General features: G+C 41.5%; 1 protein-coding gene and 1 long non-coding RNA gene across 7 annotated transcripts in view; both read right to left on the minus strand.

Moving 5' to 3' along the window:
* Positions 1-8,291, minus strand: part of LOC130190644 (nucleosome-remodeling factor subunit BPTF-like) — a 39,906-nt gene extending 31,615 nt beyond the window's left edge. For all 4 annotated transcript variants that reach the window (XM_056410160.1, XM_056410161.1, XM_056410159.1 and 1 more), the window contains exons 1-2: positions 7,496-8,291; positions 3,248-4,070 (exon numbers count right to left, since the gene is read on the minus strand). In XM_056410160.1, coding sequence (XP_056266135.1) covers positions 3,248-4,070; positions 7,496-8,069 — 1,397 coding nt within the window. In that variant the 5' untranslated portion in view covers positions 8,070-8,291. The remainder of the gene's footprint in view (positions 1-3,247; positions 4,071-7,495) is intronic.
* A 3,359-nt stretch (positions 8,292-11,650) lies between these two features.
* LOC130190662 (uncharacterized) lies at positions 11,651-14,817 on the minus strand. 3 transcript variants are annotated; one of them, XR_008831011.1, is made up of 5 exons: positions 14,674-14,817; positions 13,380-13,848; positions 13,011-13,038; positions 12,358-12,815; positions 11,651-12,275 (listed from the first exon to the last, which is right to left on the minus strand). It is a non-coding gene; the product is annotated as an uncharacterized LOC130190662 (long non-coding RNA). The 3 variants fall into 3 exon arrangements; XR_008831012.1 differs by having other exon boundaries at positions 12,771-12,815; positions 13,380-14,817; XR_008831010.1 differs by having other exon boundaries at positions 13,380-14,817.
* Between the last annotated feature and the right edge of the window lie 2,894 nt (positions 14,818-17,711).

Here is a 17,711-nt window from a genome sequence, read left to right on the forward strand (position 1 = left end):
GTAATTCAGGCGTAGAACATGTAATTCATGGCTTCAATTTAAACGAATGGTTCCCATGAGTTGTTAAATGTGTGTGCACGAGGGAAGTGTGTACAAATCTGCTCTCCCATGAAATGTGTGTACCTTTAGGGGGAACAGTACTGGTTAGAAGAAAGCCTACACTTATAAAGACCCAACACTAGAAGGAATATTTGAAAGAACATTTGAAGAGTGTTAGAGTTTAGTGGAATATCTGACAGCTTCATTCTCTGCATGCGCCACGCAGAGGCCGTGTAACAGTAGTGTCTATTCAGCACATGTGCACACAAACACACACACACACACACATACACACTAACCATACTTGTGCGCAAATCATTCACTGCACGTACATCCAGTCACACAAACTTTCCTCTGTGCACATTACTTATATGCAAAAACACACACACAGCCTCTGAAGGAAGAGTGGGGATCAGTAACACAGCACCTGCTGGGGGCAGATTTGGAGAGCAAAAAAAAGAAGCGAGAGGCAAATGTAACGCTGACAAACCTCAGGCCACCACATCTAAATCTGATAATGTGCAGGTGATCCATACTCTTTTATGGTTTATGGAGCGGCCTTCTGCTGCCACTGACCCAGCACACACACACACACCATCTGTGACTGCTCAATACTGAGATAATTTACGGAGACATTGGACCAATACTGTTATTTTTGGTTTACCATACATCTGGTCCATCCATCATGCCGTATGCTGAACTATATGAAGTCTTTTGACAAGTGGCTAGAAGAAAGTAAAGCGACCCACAAATAATGTGGTTACATCTAGGGATGCACCGATCTGATCGGCGCCGATCCATATCGGCCGATATTCCCATTATCGGTTTTGATCGGCGTTCTCAAAACGGCCGATCAGATGACGTCACATCTGCGAGAACTATCAGACGTTTCAATCGCCGGGCGCACCGCAACGGAGACAATGCGCCCGGCGAGGGCCGCAGAGTGAGAGGTCCACGAGGGGATCCTCACCACCGAGCGGCGTCCCCGTCCCCCGAGTTGAATCTCTGGGTCAACTCAGCCAACTCTCACATGTCCAGGGTTTAGGGGCGCACCATCTAAGTCGGGGCTGTTGAGTGAGTGATCAGCAGCTGGCCGCTCTGTCAACTCGCGCACCTCACAGTTGCGTATTGATCAAACAAGAAAACACGCTTATCAACTCCAGTGTTTCCCCTACCATTATAACAGGGTGAAATCTGACCACCCGTCACCCTGTAATTTACCCATCGCCAAAATGATTTTTACAAGTTAAGGAGTTGGTTGCTAGCAACACTTGAAACACATTGTGTCGTGAGAAGACATGAGAGTTGAACAAAATGACATGTTTTCTATTAACAATTACAATATATTTTCATTTACAAAATAATAGGAGCCAAAAATGCCATATAATAAACAACGTACTAACCTCGACCGTTCGGTCATGCCGGGAAATATCAAACTTCTGTACTAAAAACGTTATAAGGCCTCAATCTGATATTTCCCAGCATGACATCACTCTTGGTTAGTAAGAAGCTATTACAAGTGTTGTTTTTTCTTGCGTTTACTCTTTTCACCCTCTGCAATTACTCATACAAGATTGATCTTTGTAAAACTGGAACAGACAAAACAAAGAGAAACATACCACAGAAAACAATGTGGCACATGGATAGCATGACACCGAGAGCTATTGTTAGCATAGTTTAGCTGCTCTGTTCAAGCTGTGAATTATTGTGACATTTATAAAATGAATTAATAAATTCAACATACTATCGAAATTGTCTAAATGGCATTTATAAAACTCTCTCTATCTAGCTCTATTTCTATCTCTCTCTCTCTCTCAAACATGAAGTCAGTAAACAGCTGGACTAGGCTTTGAAATCACGGATTTCGGGAATTTGTGTTAGTTTATTTTTTTTTAGGAAACGTCGGACCAGTTGTGACGTAATATTTTCAGTTGTGGTTGATTTATCACCAAACAACGTCAGGGGACTTTTTTTTGCCTTAGGCGCTCGGGATTTGTCATAGGAGCTCGGGAAAACGGCATAGGCGCACGCCCAAATGTTCTCTATGCAGGAAAAACCCTGATGTCTGAGCCCCTATCGACTGATGTTGACGGTAAACGCATTCAATCGGGAGCGCGCGAGGGTTTTGATAAAGTTAGCGGAAGGATTTAAGTGACAACATCCGGTTTTGCAAAGTTAGCGGAAAGAACCACGTGAAACATCAGTTTTTCAAAATAAGATGACAAATCATACACGAACATATAAAAGTAAACAATGAACTGATTTTGTATCTTTATAGATCGTTTCTGAGATTTAGCTCAAATTATGCTCACATTAAAACATTTTTACTGTACCAAGGAAGAGTTTATAAAAATAAGTCTGACTTTTGTATGTTAAGAAAAGTCCTGTATATAGATTTCCCCAAGAGTTCCAGAAAATGAATGATGCAGATGTGTTCCATACATATCTGAAATCCCCTACAATAGCAATCAAACAATTTTAATGTATCAATTAGGAAATTTTTCAAAGTAAAAGTCCTAAATGTTTAAAGAAATCGGTAATTTCTTTCATGTTTGAGGTGCTTTATATATGTATTTCCTCATAGTCCTAGGCAATAATGCTACACAATAAATAGAATGCTTCAATCGACACCGTGATCGGTGATCGGTATTATCGGATCGGCAGGTACTGATTTCAGTGATCGGTGATCGGTATTATCGGTGATCGGCAGATACTGATTTCAGTGATCGGTGCATCTCTAGTTACATCAGCTGCATCAATATCAGCTGCATTACAAAATTCATCAAACAATTACAATACAGGTGTGTACAGAATGGATAACTGGCGTTATCCCGCTCTTCTGTTCATGCAGATGGTTTGTGACATTGATGAACACTTCCTATGACACCGAATTATGTGACAACTTTGGAGACTCTTGAGCTGATTGAACTGTGTTACAGCACGCCTATTACTCTCGCTTGTACTCCCAATCTTGGAAAAAACATCATAGAAATTCTGTAAATTGGTTTCATGGTGGTCGTGTACTACAATTAAAATATCCTCACCAAACATTTCAGTGTAATGTTCGCATATTTCAGGTACTTCTACTACAAATAATTTGGTATTTTATCAGTATTCACGACTGTATCAAGATTAAGTCACCCACACTGACACCTCTTGAACAATATGCTAAAGCATTTGGCGCATAAATGAAACATTGTAAACTTACACGACAATGCGGCGGTTAAGGAACCAGTATTTTCGGTTGTGTCGGTCAAAGCTGACAGGCAGTTGTCGAATAAAGGGTTTGCTCCTCTGCACTTCTGGGATGCAGTCTGCCACACCGGGTACCTTGTGGGCCACACACACCTCACACTGCCACTCGTCCTCCGGTACCTCTAGCAGAGGCGGCTTCACACACTCCAGATGGTAAACGGCTGAACATGTCTCACAGCACAGCAGGTCACCAAGGCGATGGCATACCCTGCAGTGGTCGTCGTAGGCAACCACACCTTCCGACATTAGCTCCTCCCGGGCAATGTTAGTTGCCAAGAACTGGTCCACCAAAAACTGGAGGACTTTGATTTTGCTCTCCAGCGGTTCAAACGGGTAATCCTCACACTCCTGGAAAGGCAGGATGTGCCGGTACTCCGGGTCACTCTCACAGTACGCCCGCACCACCTCCGGCCAGGTCATGCCATCCACAAAATACAGAGTGGAGTTGACAGAGTCCTTCACATCGGTGGGACCAAATGTGGTGTTAGAAGTGTCCTCCTCTCTGAGAATAGCTTTGAGCAAGGTGATGTGGGTCTCTGCCAACAGTGTGCACTGCTCCTGGCTGGCCACCGCTGCACAGAAATCCTCAAAGCGGAACGGCGAGAGCCGCAGCACCGAGCCAAAGTTGCGGAGGACCTCGTAGACGGCAGACACATTGAGGAGCTGGGAGGTAGGAACCTGGAGGTCCTCAGAGGACTTCGGAAGCTCCAGGGACGGAATGTCCTTTGCCTCAAGGATGGGAGACTGCGGTCGCAATACACGACTCTTTCTCCGGCCTGCAAGAAGTGGAGAAAAAAAAGAACCAGGAGTCAAAATAAGGATGGCACAATAAAGGAAATGAAGAGCAAATATATACAACAATAAAAGTAAATGTTTTGCTTTGCGTCAACACTAAGTGTTAACCATGGTAACTGTGTGATATACTGTAGAGTGTATTTTTAGAGGCTTGTACAAAAACATTCTTTTAGAGCAGGAAAAGGCCAACGAAGAGCTCATAGTATATATTGTGGGGAGAAAGAAACACAGCTAAAAACAAATCGATGAGCACTTGCCATCTTGCTGTAAAATGTTGCAGGCTGCGTTTTCTAACCCTGTCGCCCCAAATGAGGCAGTGAATTTTTTTTCATGGATTTGAGAATTGCTTTCTAAAAAATATATATATATCTCACGCCCTACAAAAAAATATATATCGAAAATGTAAGTCTCTCCGGCATTGAGGGCCAGTGCTCCGCCGCCATTCTGGTCTTAAGTGCCTGGTTACATGGGGCTTTCAACAGTCGTTTTGATCTTCAGGAGTTAACCACGTGCACGCAAATTCTTCCAGCAAAAGTGGCCCTCATTATGCGTTTGGAGAACAGTTAGGAAAACGTTTGCGCGTGACTGGTGGCGGCTGTGCAGCCATCACCCACGATCAGAGCCCAGCTCCTCTGATAACAACAGCTTGTCAAACGTCCCATCAACGCGGGGCTGACCTCCTATAAAGTCCACCTGACGAAGAGTCGCTCTGCCATCCCCTGAGCGGGATAGTAAAGTGCCTCTTGCAATCCTATTTGTTCTAATAAAAAGGACACAATAAGAACATGCACCCTATCAATTTCAACACCAATTGAAACACCAATGTAAATGTTTTGTTTTTTTTACAGTGTGAAACAGAAGAGCCACTTTATGAAAAGGTAGACAAGCTAGTTTTTGTGCCAAGACAATAAGCTGAATGCTCCCACTTGATTCATACGGCTGCTTTTCTTTCTACTGTGAAATGTATGTATATGGTGCAGCATATTTACTGTACTTTGAACTCAGGAACAAGTAAAATCCTGCAGTTGTATTTAATGTATTTAACCTGGCCTCATGACCCCGCTCCTTACCAGGTCAGACTGCATGGTTTTGACGTGAAAGAAGTATTTCTTGAATTCCCTGTCAGATTAGTATACTGTTGCTACTCACGAATCAGAAGATTACTATACACTTGGTGTGCTCTTCTAGCCTTCTTACTTATGTGAAGCTTGTTTTGTAGAGGACAATGGGTGTCATATGCTGTATAGATTGTAACGCCTTTGCCCCCCGAGGCAAATTTCTGATTTGTGATATAAGGCGATGTTTAAAAATGTAATCTGACTTGCTTTGACTCATGAGCTCTTTGCCATTTAAAAAAGACACTAACATTACCGTAGACGTTGCTACATTCCTTTTCATAAGTAGGACCACACCGACAAATCCTAGAAAGTGACACTGTTTGTTCAATGAAAACACTGCCGTGCAGCTGATGAAGCGGAAGTTGATAACTGCTCAGCAAATATATCTGTATTAGGTCTGGTACGAGTCTGTGGTTTAGCATTACTATGTAAATAGTTAAACGATAATGGGAGTAAGCCGGCAGAGTTAGCCGCTTCACAACCTGGGACATCAGTCTGGTATGAATGGGTCAAACTGTTTTTTTTTGGCATCAAACACCGGGATGGTGTGATAAAGGAGTTTGTGTGCGAGAAAGCTGTGCATTTAGTTTGAGAAACACATGGATGTGTGTTTCTCTGCGGGCTGTGTTCCCATGCCCACACAACTATACTGTTTAGTACACCAGAAAAAGATTAAGAATGTCTCAATGCATTGGATGTCAAATGCAGTTCGCCAAAAAATACCTGCTATTACATATATTAAAATATATAGGAGTACAAGAGTCAACATTCATGATGCAATGTTATTACAATGTAGTATGTCCCAACAGTATATACTGTCCCAAAAGTATGTGATTTGATATGACAGGAAAGTGCCAAAATATCCAGAACAGTGATTTTTTAAGTGTGGTCCATAAAAGATTTTCATTCATTTCAATGATCATGAAATAAAATGTGTATCTGTCTAATATAATTAACTTGTTTTGTTCTTTCCCATAACTAACACTAGAGACGTGTAAAAAAAAAAGGCTGCGTCAAATTACCCCAAAGGACATATCCTGGGGGGGTTCCCCAGGTATATTCTGTTTTCCAAGGGTCCTTGGCTGAAAAAAACCCTGGTCCAGGCCATTGGTCTTACAAAGGACCCCTCGCAGGTGGATGCAAAATGCTGCCATGTTCCCATGTCATTATTATAAAAAAGCCGGGGCCATTCCATTGGAAGTCGAGAGGTATGCAAGTAATCCTTGAACCACGTATATAGGGTGAACAAATCAAGAAACACAATCTACATTGAAGTGTTTCTTTCAAAAGAGCATTTGTGTTTCAAATATAAATTGATCCCAACAAGAAATCAAAGCTGATGCCACAGTGATATAGCAAAAAGTGTTGCGTTGACCAGACACTGAAATGCACCAAACACACGAGTCATAGCCATCCTTTCACTATATGGTGTTCTCTTCCTTTATAGATTTACTTCCCGCGCATTGCACAACATGACAGATGGGATGTAAATTGATGTTTGCAGCCGCCACCTAATTAACACAACTGTTCACGAGTGCTCGCTCACCTGATACACAGTGCGGTTACTATGGTAACGGTGACCCACGTAATATTGTAACGAGTTGGTGTTTTGCAACAAGTGAAAAAAAGAGCGCCTTGCTTCAAAACAAAAGTCCGTCAAACTTATTTAGTAGCGTTATGCAACAAAATGCGACTTCTGAGATAAAGTTGAACAGATCTGATGATTGTGCATTAATACAATATAATTACTACTGTTGTTAATGAATAACGGGCTAACACTTTCCCTTTAGTACAACAGCCCTAGAAAAAAAAGTAGATCTATGAATTGTTTATCCGAGGCCAATGGAAAACAATGTTTATAATAACCACGTGTATTGAAGGAGTAGTGTGTGACAGTGTAAAATACCCTTACTGTACTGTGCATAACAGTAACACATGTATAAATGTTGAATGAATGATAGCTACACATCCACACACTAAAACACGTTAAATACCGCGCGCTCGGAGAAGTCCGGTAAAAAATAAGAACAAAAAGGTATGAATTCTAAAATATAAATAGACAACCAAAATGTGCTGATCCCACAAAAAGTCAAAAACACCAGAGCCGGTTGAAGCGTGGAGCAGATCTGTAAACCAGTGCAAGCGGAGCACACGGTAAACAAAGGCCTGTTTCTGAGTGCAAGCTCCATTTTGAACAATGCGGCTTGGTTTCAGTACTGAGCTACAAAAACATAATATGCACACTTTAAGTAATGTGGTGAAGTGCGTGCACTTGCAAACAAGCCTACCTGGGGTGCTCCCAAGCGTGCTATGACTCTTAAAACTACTCTCGGTACAGTAGCTGGCATCATCATCATCTGGTAGTTCCTCCAGATAGTCAGACTCGTTTCCCAAGGCCTCCTCCTCTTCAAGATCCGACGAAGGGTTGTCGTTCAGGAGTTCATCATCGTCTGACCTGTAGCTTAAATTATCATCATCCTCGTCGCTGTTGTCGTCGTAGACCACCTTGGTTTGAGGCCGCCTCACTCCGCCTCTACTGCCGCGGCTGCCTCTCGACCCCCTGCCTCTCGATCTGCCTCCTCTGCCCCGCGATGCCGCGGCCGCCGCCGTGGTTGAGGCTCCAACTTTCCTGCGGCCCCGAGTCGGATGAAAGTTCTCTTGGCCGGAGATTTCTGTCTCCACTTCCGCAGAGCCAGTGCCAAAAACGCCGCCAGTTACACCCCGTCCCCGGCCGCGTCCTCTGCCTCTTCCCCGTCCTCGCATCCCTCTACTCCGGCTGCCCCGGGAGCCGCGGACTGGCCCGAGTGAACCTTCCCGCATCGCGGCTGCTTGTTTGGGCGGCCTTCCTCTTCTCCCCCTCATTATGGGAGAGAGTCTCTTCTGTTCCGCTTCAATCGCGGAGCTCGAATAAGCCACGCACTCCAGAGAAAAGCGGGGGAGAAAGAACCTAACGGGTCTGGAGACGGTTCCCGACAAGACTCCACCAAGCCCCGGTCTCAATTTCAGGGCGGAAAGCTCAAACCGAATGGCCGGTGTCCCGCTCTGGGTCGCCTGCAGACGCCATTTTTCTTCTTAGCTCTCCCTCCGTTGAAAACACAGCAGGCCCCAGAATTGCATAAAGCTAACTATGGCTACCAGTGGCGTTACCGGAAGTAAAGCACGCGTCCCTTCAAACTAAAGGCAAAGGGGAATTAAATTATCCAATCCAGTATTTAATACCAAGATGCACATAACATAGCATGGGTATTGAACAAGGTTACAGCAATTATTTGTTTTCAATGCAGCCGTTATATAACCCAAATGTACACTTTAAATGTTTTTGTTTTAACGAGCTCACTGTCACAGATCGGAAAAGGCGTTTAGTATCCTCTAACTTGACACTAGCAGGCCTGAGTGGATGCGATGTCACGTGACTCACTATTTTACAATACACGCAATTGCCGTGCTAGTTCATAAAACGAGTTATCCATGCAATTGCTTTATGCCAATAACACTTTATTAGCGCGAACTGGTTTTGGCGGTTGGTTTTAATCGCAGATGGGTCGAGTGTAGTGGATCATCGCTCATTTTCGGCCATGTCGCCATCGTCGTCACAGCAAAGCCAGACGAGAACATAAGCATACGTCCCGACATTTATCTTTAAACATTAACCTACATTTGCTATAAAAGTAAATAGCACACGTACTAGATGACGTAAATGTTCAAAACAGCTGTAAACTAATTTTTTTATACAAATGCATTGAGTATTACTTTAAATGTACTGTTCAGTATTACCATGGAACACAATTATATTTTCAACCAGTTCAGCCTGTTCAGTTGAAATGTTATTGGAGCGATGCTGAACACCTGCTGATCAAACCCGCGCTGCAATCGTGTTATAATGCAGCCGCAAAAAGATCAACCACAGAATAGTAATAGAGTTGCAATTGCAACACATTTCAATCTTGTCATATGTCTCTGGGTTTGACTTGAGTTCGGTACGTTCACGGTAACTGTTCGTCTTTGCTCTCGTTGCCTCTTTTTTTCGCCCCAATTTGGCCACTTCAACAAAAGACTGCACACAACCAAAGCTCCGGCTTTTCCCGCATAGCTCGCCAAACTATCCTATGTACTGACATCACATGGAATCACATTCATATATTTAGTTTATTCCACACATATCTGTTTTGCACTTCAGTCAGTTGTCGTGGCCGAGTGGTTAAGGCGATGCGCTAAAGCTGGGGAACAATAGTCCATCAAGGGAGAGGGGGAAGAAAAAGAAAAGGGGGAGAAGGGGGAAAGAGAGAGAGAGAGGAGAAAGAGAGAGAGAGAGGAAAGAAAGTGAGCCGGGTTCAAATCCCGACACCAGCGCGCTAGCGCTAGAAATCCATTGGGGTCTCCCCGCGCAGGTTCGAATGCTGCCGACAACGAGCCCTTTTATTATTATTGTAGTCCTAATATATATTTGTATTATGGAGGGACTCCGAGCACATACACAGGTGAGATCGATCGTTGGAGCGTTGGAGCATTGGTTATTGCGACCGCTTTACCCCATTAAGAATGACATCATAGTTAGCCCAATCTTGTAGAGATGTATGTATGTTCCACTTGCTAAATGCTTGTTCTACACCAAGTAATAACTTGTTAACTATGTGTTAACTATATGTTAACTATATATCACTGAAATCCAGACTGTTTGCTGTCCTTGCTCCTCAGTGGTGGAATGAGCTCCCCACTGACATCAGGACAGCAGAAAGTCTCTACACCTTCCGCCGGAAACTAAAAACACATCTTTTCCGACTATATCTGGATTAAAACACAGATTAGCACTTCAGTGGCACTTAAATGGCTCTTATTTATGGTACTTTTGTAGTTCGACTATGTTGAGGAAATGTTACCTCCTGTATTCTTGTTGTTCTTAGTTTGTACTCTTGGTTGAATGCACTTATTGTAAGACGCTTTGGATAAAAGCGTCTGCTAAATGACATGAAATGTAAAATGTAATGTAATATATGTCTGCAACTGTTTACAAATATTTAGCGTTTTTTTATATGGCCAGATAAGCAGAGGCATAATGATCTCCCCCCACATACTCATACATACACTTTTAAACAGTGTACATGCTGCTGTTACACATAGATCCAGACTGAACTGTGTAGAAGTACTCATTCCAGGGGATAATTCAATTCAGTTCATGTTGTATCGCCAAAAATGTTGAGCTTTAAAATTTGTACATATACGACATCCCTGTCCCAGGACCTCACATTGGATCAGGAAAAACTCCCAAGAAATAGAAGAAAACATTTCACAGGGAAAAAAGGGAAGAAACTTTCATGAGAGCAACCAAGGGAGGACCCGTCTCCCTGGATGGACAGAAACAATAGATATCATGTGTACAGATGAACAGTTTTACAGTTAAACACATTTAATAAATATGATAGAAATATAATGATCACAGTAAGTCAGGCGTGGTGTCCACATATATCTCGGGGGCTGATTAAGTGTTAATTTAATGTTACTTAACGGAGAGATCAGCTGTACTAAGTCAAACTACATCACAGCTCTCATTCACATGGCCTACTGACAGAGACTGAGACCGTTGGTGGTGAGAGATGCAGTAGGAGACAAGAGGAGATTATAGTGTCTAGATTTGTTGAAGTACTAAAGTTTAGAATTAAGACTTTTAAACTTGTGCATATGGACCTTAAGGTATCAGTCAAGATACATATGCATAAACTAGTGAAGGGCTCCATTTTTTAGACTCTCAAAAGCTTTGATGATGTTTTTATTGTGAGGGGATGTCCAACATTGTTGTGCAAGCATCGTTTCCTGTGACTGAGTCTGTGTAGCTGAGGACTCCTCCACACTCTGCTTATTCTAGTGCACACACAGAAATGTTCACAACCTTCAAACCCACTCTCATATGACCTCTGAGTCCCAATGTCCCAATGGAGTTTGGATTAGATTCCCCCAAAGTTCAACCCTTTGTGTTAGTTAAATCACCTTCAATAATGCATGGCAGAAAGGGGTTTTAAAAAAGTCGCATCCAATCTGCAAAGATATTTCAAACTGGCCCAAAGATTTATCATAGGTTCTCAAAACATTAGGAGTCACGAGGGCAGTGTTGCATCCGACACATTGTCAAATCTCGATGACAAAAACGAGACCCAAACATCTCTGACTCTCCTCTAGAGGCCGTGGGGAATCTTTGCATTGTTACGTTTGTGTCGAGTCACTCACAAAACCACATCTGCATACCTGTGACCACGTGTTTCAGAACATCCGTTTCTCATTGTTTTTGAAGCAGTCACACCGTGTGGACGTTGGCACACCTCATCTGCTGCGTTTATACAGACGCCCACCACCGATGACATCACTAGGAAGCGGTCATGCAACTTCCCCTTTCATTGGTTGAGGTTGAGTTTATTACGACAACAATCAAAACAAGGCTTGTTTTCCCAATGGTAGCTTTAAAACATTTTTATTTAAAAACAGTGCCATAATTTAATGAATGATTCTATAATACAAATTTCAGAAAGCAGACAGAGCAAACAGAATAGGTTTATATTACACATTATTGTATCCACGACCTGAAGTGTATTTATAAAGTATAAAACATTTAAATAGATTTTGGCATATTCTATTCCATTATTTTAACCACTCATCCTATTTTGGGGGTGCTGGAGCCGATCCCACCTGACATTGGGCGAAGGCACGGTTCACCCTGAACAGGTCACAAGTCCATCTCAGGGCTCACAGAGACGGCCGACCATACACACTTACGGCAATTAAGGGTCCAATTAACCTAAGATGGATGCCAATAGACTACTGGCAGGTTGATTATTATAAGTCTGAGATTGCTAAAAAACGGTTTGTTTTTGGGACACAAACACCACATGTGGAGAACATTAGCAAGGGAGAACGATTATATATATATATACATAAAATAGTTCTCCAAATAGACAAAAGAAAACAAGAAGGTATTTCTACACCTTCCCCGCCTCCTCTTCAGCTGCACGTTGACATGGGTCAATGTTCTGCATCTTCACATCGATGTAAAGGCATTGGGGCTGGCTCCGGTTGAACGTCCTATGAATAGATAGAAAACATCATCAAGCCGTGCTAGATGAGTGCACTGCATGCCTTTTATATACTGTGAATGAAAAGATACCTGGAAATTCTATCTTTGAATTTGCAGTACAGGCAGAAACAAAGGAGCCCCACCAGCAGGATAACAACAACAGTAGCACCAACAGTAACAGAAATCTCTCAGAAGGAAAGAGAGTTTGACAGTTAACATATTTATATTTTACATTTTTATTTGACCTCGAAACTCCAATTGTTCATTCATATACTCGATAGTGATACATGGCATTTTATTTTAGTTTACTAGCAAGCATGCAAAACTGAGACACCAGGGAGCCATGTAGCCCCCTTACACTCACAGTACACACTTTAAAGAGCATAAGCATTTCACAAAATGTAAAAATATATATAAAAAGTAGAATGTCTCAAGCTTGGGCTCCAAAACACAAAGAACGAGCGACAGAGTAGACGGCAGATTAGCAAACATAATGTATCTACCTTTTTGCTTCCGAGACCTCTCGAGGGCAAGTAAAGTGCAGTTGACTGTAAAAAGACGACAACAGAACAGTAGATAATTGAAAGACACATGTATCTTAAAATAAAATGTATGAAAACCATTAGAACTGACGGTACTACTGGATGGGACAATCTGACAAGGTAAATGGCTGAACAAAATGTTGATCATGCTAATATTGATTTAATATTTTGAGTTAAGTCTGACAGGAAAAGATTACTCACGTGTACAGTGAACCCTGTAACCGATCCCCTAAGGAGAAGAAACAAAAGGGCAAACCAGTGAGTTTATTACCGTCAGGAAGAAGACATTTGAAAATCAATATCTTCAGCTCTATGTTTTTAGTAGTCAAAAGTTATCACAGTTTATCTATGGTGCCATTATCCGATTCCCAAGGGACCATAAACCCTAATCAGTCTCCGAAACACATTAATTAGACTAAAACAGTTCACCTCAGAGAATTCTGAAAGTTATTTGTTATTTACTGCACTATTATTTATTTTCCACCATCGCTTATATTGCATAATAAAAAACTTTCCAATAAGCCTCATCGTGTGCAGGAATACTTTTTAGCATTGATAAAAGTGTATTACCTCTTAGAGGCAGTTTCTTGTGTAGATGATAATGTCAGAGCAATTCGGGGTGATGAGATCGTTGATGCTGTTATTCACCACCAGCTCAGGGTTACTGTCAATTTCATTAGCAAGCACATAGTTCTGAAGTCAATGTGGAGAGGAAAAAAATTAATCAGTTCGTTACACAAACCATAGAACAAAAACCCTCATGTGCATAACTGTACCGGGGAAGCGACAGTTTTGTGTTCATCCGAACAAGCTCAGCTATCACACTGCAAGTAATTTATCATTTGTTGTGAGTCATACATGTATTTGAAAACCAGCTGGCCTAAGTCACATCATTTGACCAAGAGTATTTGCAGTCGGACCCAGTTACATCTGGGACATGAGTCGTTCGAGATGCTGTAGGTTGTTTGATCAGAAAAGGGGGAGGAAGGCGAGGCGGTGCAGTCAATGCTCCACACACTTCCAAGCTGTAGAAAGTCATCTGGGTACAAAGAAAAACTTTGGACTTTGAAACTGACACATTTGCACAGAGTAGTCGTCCTAACACCACTGTTCAAAAGATAACCATCAATAATCCCTTTAATAATATACTTAATGCTTAATTGTTAGCTATTAGTCTCATGTTTAATCTAAAGATTATTATTGTGTGCTTGAGAATCATATTGCTTATGATTATAAAAACGAGGGTTTCACAGAAAGAAAGAAAAAGAACAAAAGACGCAGGCACACGTTTACATTTCTACAGAAATATATATTTACAAACACGCGCGAAGAAATCCAAACGAGGTCTGGAAACTACAAGTAGCCTACAGATCGGACAAACAGGAAGTGGCTGTTTCTTTGACTTCCTGTCTAAACTTTCAAGGCGTATCCAACACGCCAGAAAATGCTAGAATAAGACCAGAACCAACGCTAACCTCTAAATTTAACAATACGAACCGAGGAAAATGTTAATTTTCATTTATGGCCATTGGTAAAGAATTGTTTCTACTTTTTAATGTATCAATACAAAATATTTAAAAAAATATTGACATAGTATGAATACACTATCAATGCGCGACATGCAGTATAGAAACCACTTAGACAGTCACATGTCTCTATATGATACGCTTTCTTCTAAAATAACACTTTACTTTGTAAAAAAAAAAGACATTATAAAGCTGAGTACATCTGACGTTACGACTTGGTCCAGGTGATAAAACTAGTCAAACTTTGAACACTCACGTCTTTGTTTTTCACTGAGCAGGTAACAGGCTTCGGCTTCAATCAAATTAATCTTTTATAACAAAACACAAAAAATACTCACAGGTTAAAAAGCACCAAGCAACAATCAGAGCGACCAACTCTCACGGTTTCGCCGTGTGACACATGCTTTTGCATGTTTTCACACGCTCTCATGCCACACAACCAATTTCTCACGGCAAAAGAAATTCTGATTTTGGGCCGAGGCGCGTTGGTTTCTTTTAGAACTCCCCGACGATAGATGGCGCTATAAGGAGCGCATCTATAAACCTATTCGCTGCATACACATTCTATTTACCCCAAAGAGTCCCGAAGTTAGAAAAAGAAGAGGATTTTCAAACAGACACAACGAGCCCCTGGAGTTCTGCTGTGAGGTGCCACTTATCCGGCAATCAAAAAATAGAAATGGGCGACACAATAGCCAATCAGAAAAAACCGTATCTGTTGTATCTGTAAGATTTAATCCAGCAACCAATGAAAATAAAGCATCCTGGATAGATATGTCACTCTTGCCTGTCTTCAAAACGTAAGAGCCCTGTTAATGACATGTGGTTCAATTAAGTTCTCACTCTCTTAAACTTTAAATCTTGAAATAATGTGTTGTGTTTGTGCGTGTGATTTTGTGTGGTGATGTAAACTCAGCTGTCATAACAAGCAGCAGGAGAGCACCTTGTTAATCTCTTGGTATACTGCATGCTCAAAACATCATCGCATTGTTTATTAAGGCTGCCCATTTATCACTTTATTTGCAGGCCTATAGGAAAAGGCCCCTCTCAAAAAATTTCAAAACAGCTCTTTGAACAAATAAGATGTATTATAAAGAATTTAACATAAAGACAGGACATTTGTGCAATATAATTAGTCATGTTTTTGTAAATGAGAGTAGAGTTATTAAAAAACATTTTAATTATTTAAGGTAGCAAAGATGCCTCGTAAAAGACCTTTGCCAGGCCAGAATGCAGGGTACAACATGGGTACAACATGGGTACAACATCGGTACAACATGGGTACAACATGGGTACAACGCCACATTAATTCAAATTTCCTGATATTTGAGCCACCAACGTGTGTGGCTGCGTGCGCGGCAACATTTTGGTCACCCCCGACGAAATCTCACTCCAAGGTTTTTTGAAAAGTTGGCAGCTCTGAACAATACGCATCTTCTCCCCGCCAGCAGGTTTCTGACTACTTGACTAAAATGCCGGCCGGTGTTCTTCTTTTTCTTCTTTTCTTTTTTTCTGGCGTATGGCATCAAACAAAAGGTGCATTACCGCCACCTACTGTACTGGGGTATGGACCAGAGCTAACTATATCCCTCCCAAAAAAAATCAAAAAAATAAAACCCAGCCTATATCCTTCCACTCAACCCGGTTTCCTTCAGATATTGCAGTACCTTTCCTGTCCCAAAGGTTATTGCATCCTTTACCTGAATTTCCTTCACTGCCAGTTTCCTCTTCAACCTTTCTCTCTCAACTATGCACTTCTGGCATTGGCACATTAATGCTCTACTGTTTCCGGCATATTGCAGTGTTCAGTCTTGTTGGGTGTTCATTTATGAATTGCATAACAAGCTGATCACCTTTATACTTATTATTATTCTTTTTTAAATGGCGGATCGCAACCAACTTTCCAGGTGCATACCGCCACCTACTGTACCGCAGTGCATGTGCAGATACATGCAATACTCTGAGAACTATACCGAACTACATCCTGCGCCCTAGTCCCGTTTCCTTGATGAAACGCAACAGAGCCCTGTCGGAGTCACGCCCATCTTTTCGGGCGGCTGTAGCTCAGTGGGGTAAGTGGGTCGTCCTGCAACCGCAAGGTCGTGGGTTCGATACCCGCTCTCCCCATTAGTTGCAAGTCGAAGTGTCCTTGAGCAAGGCATTGAACCCCGGGCGCATCACTGCAGCCCACTACTCCTTAATAACTAAGGATGGGTTAAATGCAGAGAACTAATTTCCCCTTGGGGATTAATAAAAGTGTATATTTATTTATTTTTTATTTATCTTGGTCCACCAGATCTCCCTCCAAACTCCACCTCCGTCCTATCTGACACACTTTATGCTCCAATCTGTTTCTTTCTGCATTGAATGTAAATGGCACTTCATAATTCCATGCAATTATTACTATATTACTATATACAATAGTCGGTGAACTTACGTCAGAGTCAGATGAGGGCTGCTGGAGAGCAGGGTCCTGAACTGGACAGCTCACTGTGCGTCAGCTGGATCACCTGCACTGGTGCATAGGGCTGGAAAGTCCCCAACGTCTCAATATCCTCCTCCTCCTCCTCCTGGCTGCAGCCTTGTCCTGAATGGTGGATGTTCCATCCCAACATGAAGATGACCATTTGCAGAATATGGCAGTAAATCCTGCAAGATCATAAAGAAACTAGAAAGAGCATTTCCTTCTGAAAATGCGTTGGAATGCTAACATTTGAAAGCTTGAAGCTGACAAATAAAAACAAAATTGCTGAAAAAGGTTTGAAAATAGCTGAAAATATCTGAAATATGAAATGAATAACTGAAAATGTCTGAAAATAGCTGAAATATGAAATGAATAACTGAAAATGTCTGAAAATAGCTGAAATATGAAATGAATAAGTGAAAATGTCTGGAAATAGCTGAAATATGAAATGAATAACTGAATATATCTGGAAATATGAAATGAATAACTGAAAATAGCTGAAATATGAAATGAATAAGTGAAAATGTCTGGAAATAGCTGAAATATGAAATTAATAACTGAAAATATCTGAAAATAGCTGAAATATGAAATGAATAACTGAAAAATGTCTGGAAATAGCTGACATATGAAATGAATAAGTGAAAATGACTGGAAATAGATGAACATGTCTGAAATTATCTGAAATAGTTCTTTAAAACGCTGAACATAGCTGAAATAGGCTGAACATAGCTTAAACATCTGAACATATCAAAAAGGGAAACTTCTTGCTGAAAATATTGAAGCACAAACATATTGGGTGGAAATGTATAACTGGAAAAGATAAGCACAACTTTATCTTCTAAATATTCAAAGATATGAATCACAAACAAAGAAATGAGAGAGAGGGGGGAAAGTCAGACATGGGAACCAGAG

Source organism: Pseudoliparis swirei, chromosome 24 (genome assembly GCF_029220125.1).
Source record: "Pseudoliparis swirei isolate HS2019 ecotype Mariana Trench chromosome 24, NWPU_hadal_v1, whole genome shotgun sequence".
Taxonomy (NCBI): Eukaryota; Metazoa; Chordata; class Actinopteri; order Perciformes; family Liparidae; genus Pseudoliparis; species Pseudoliparis swirei.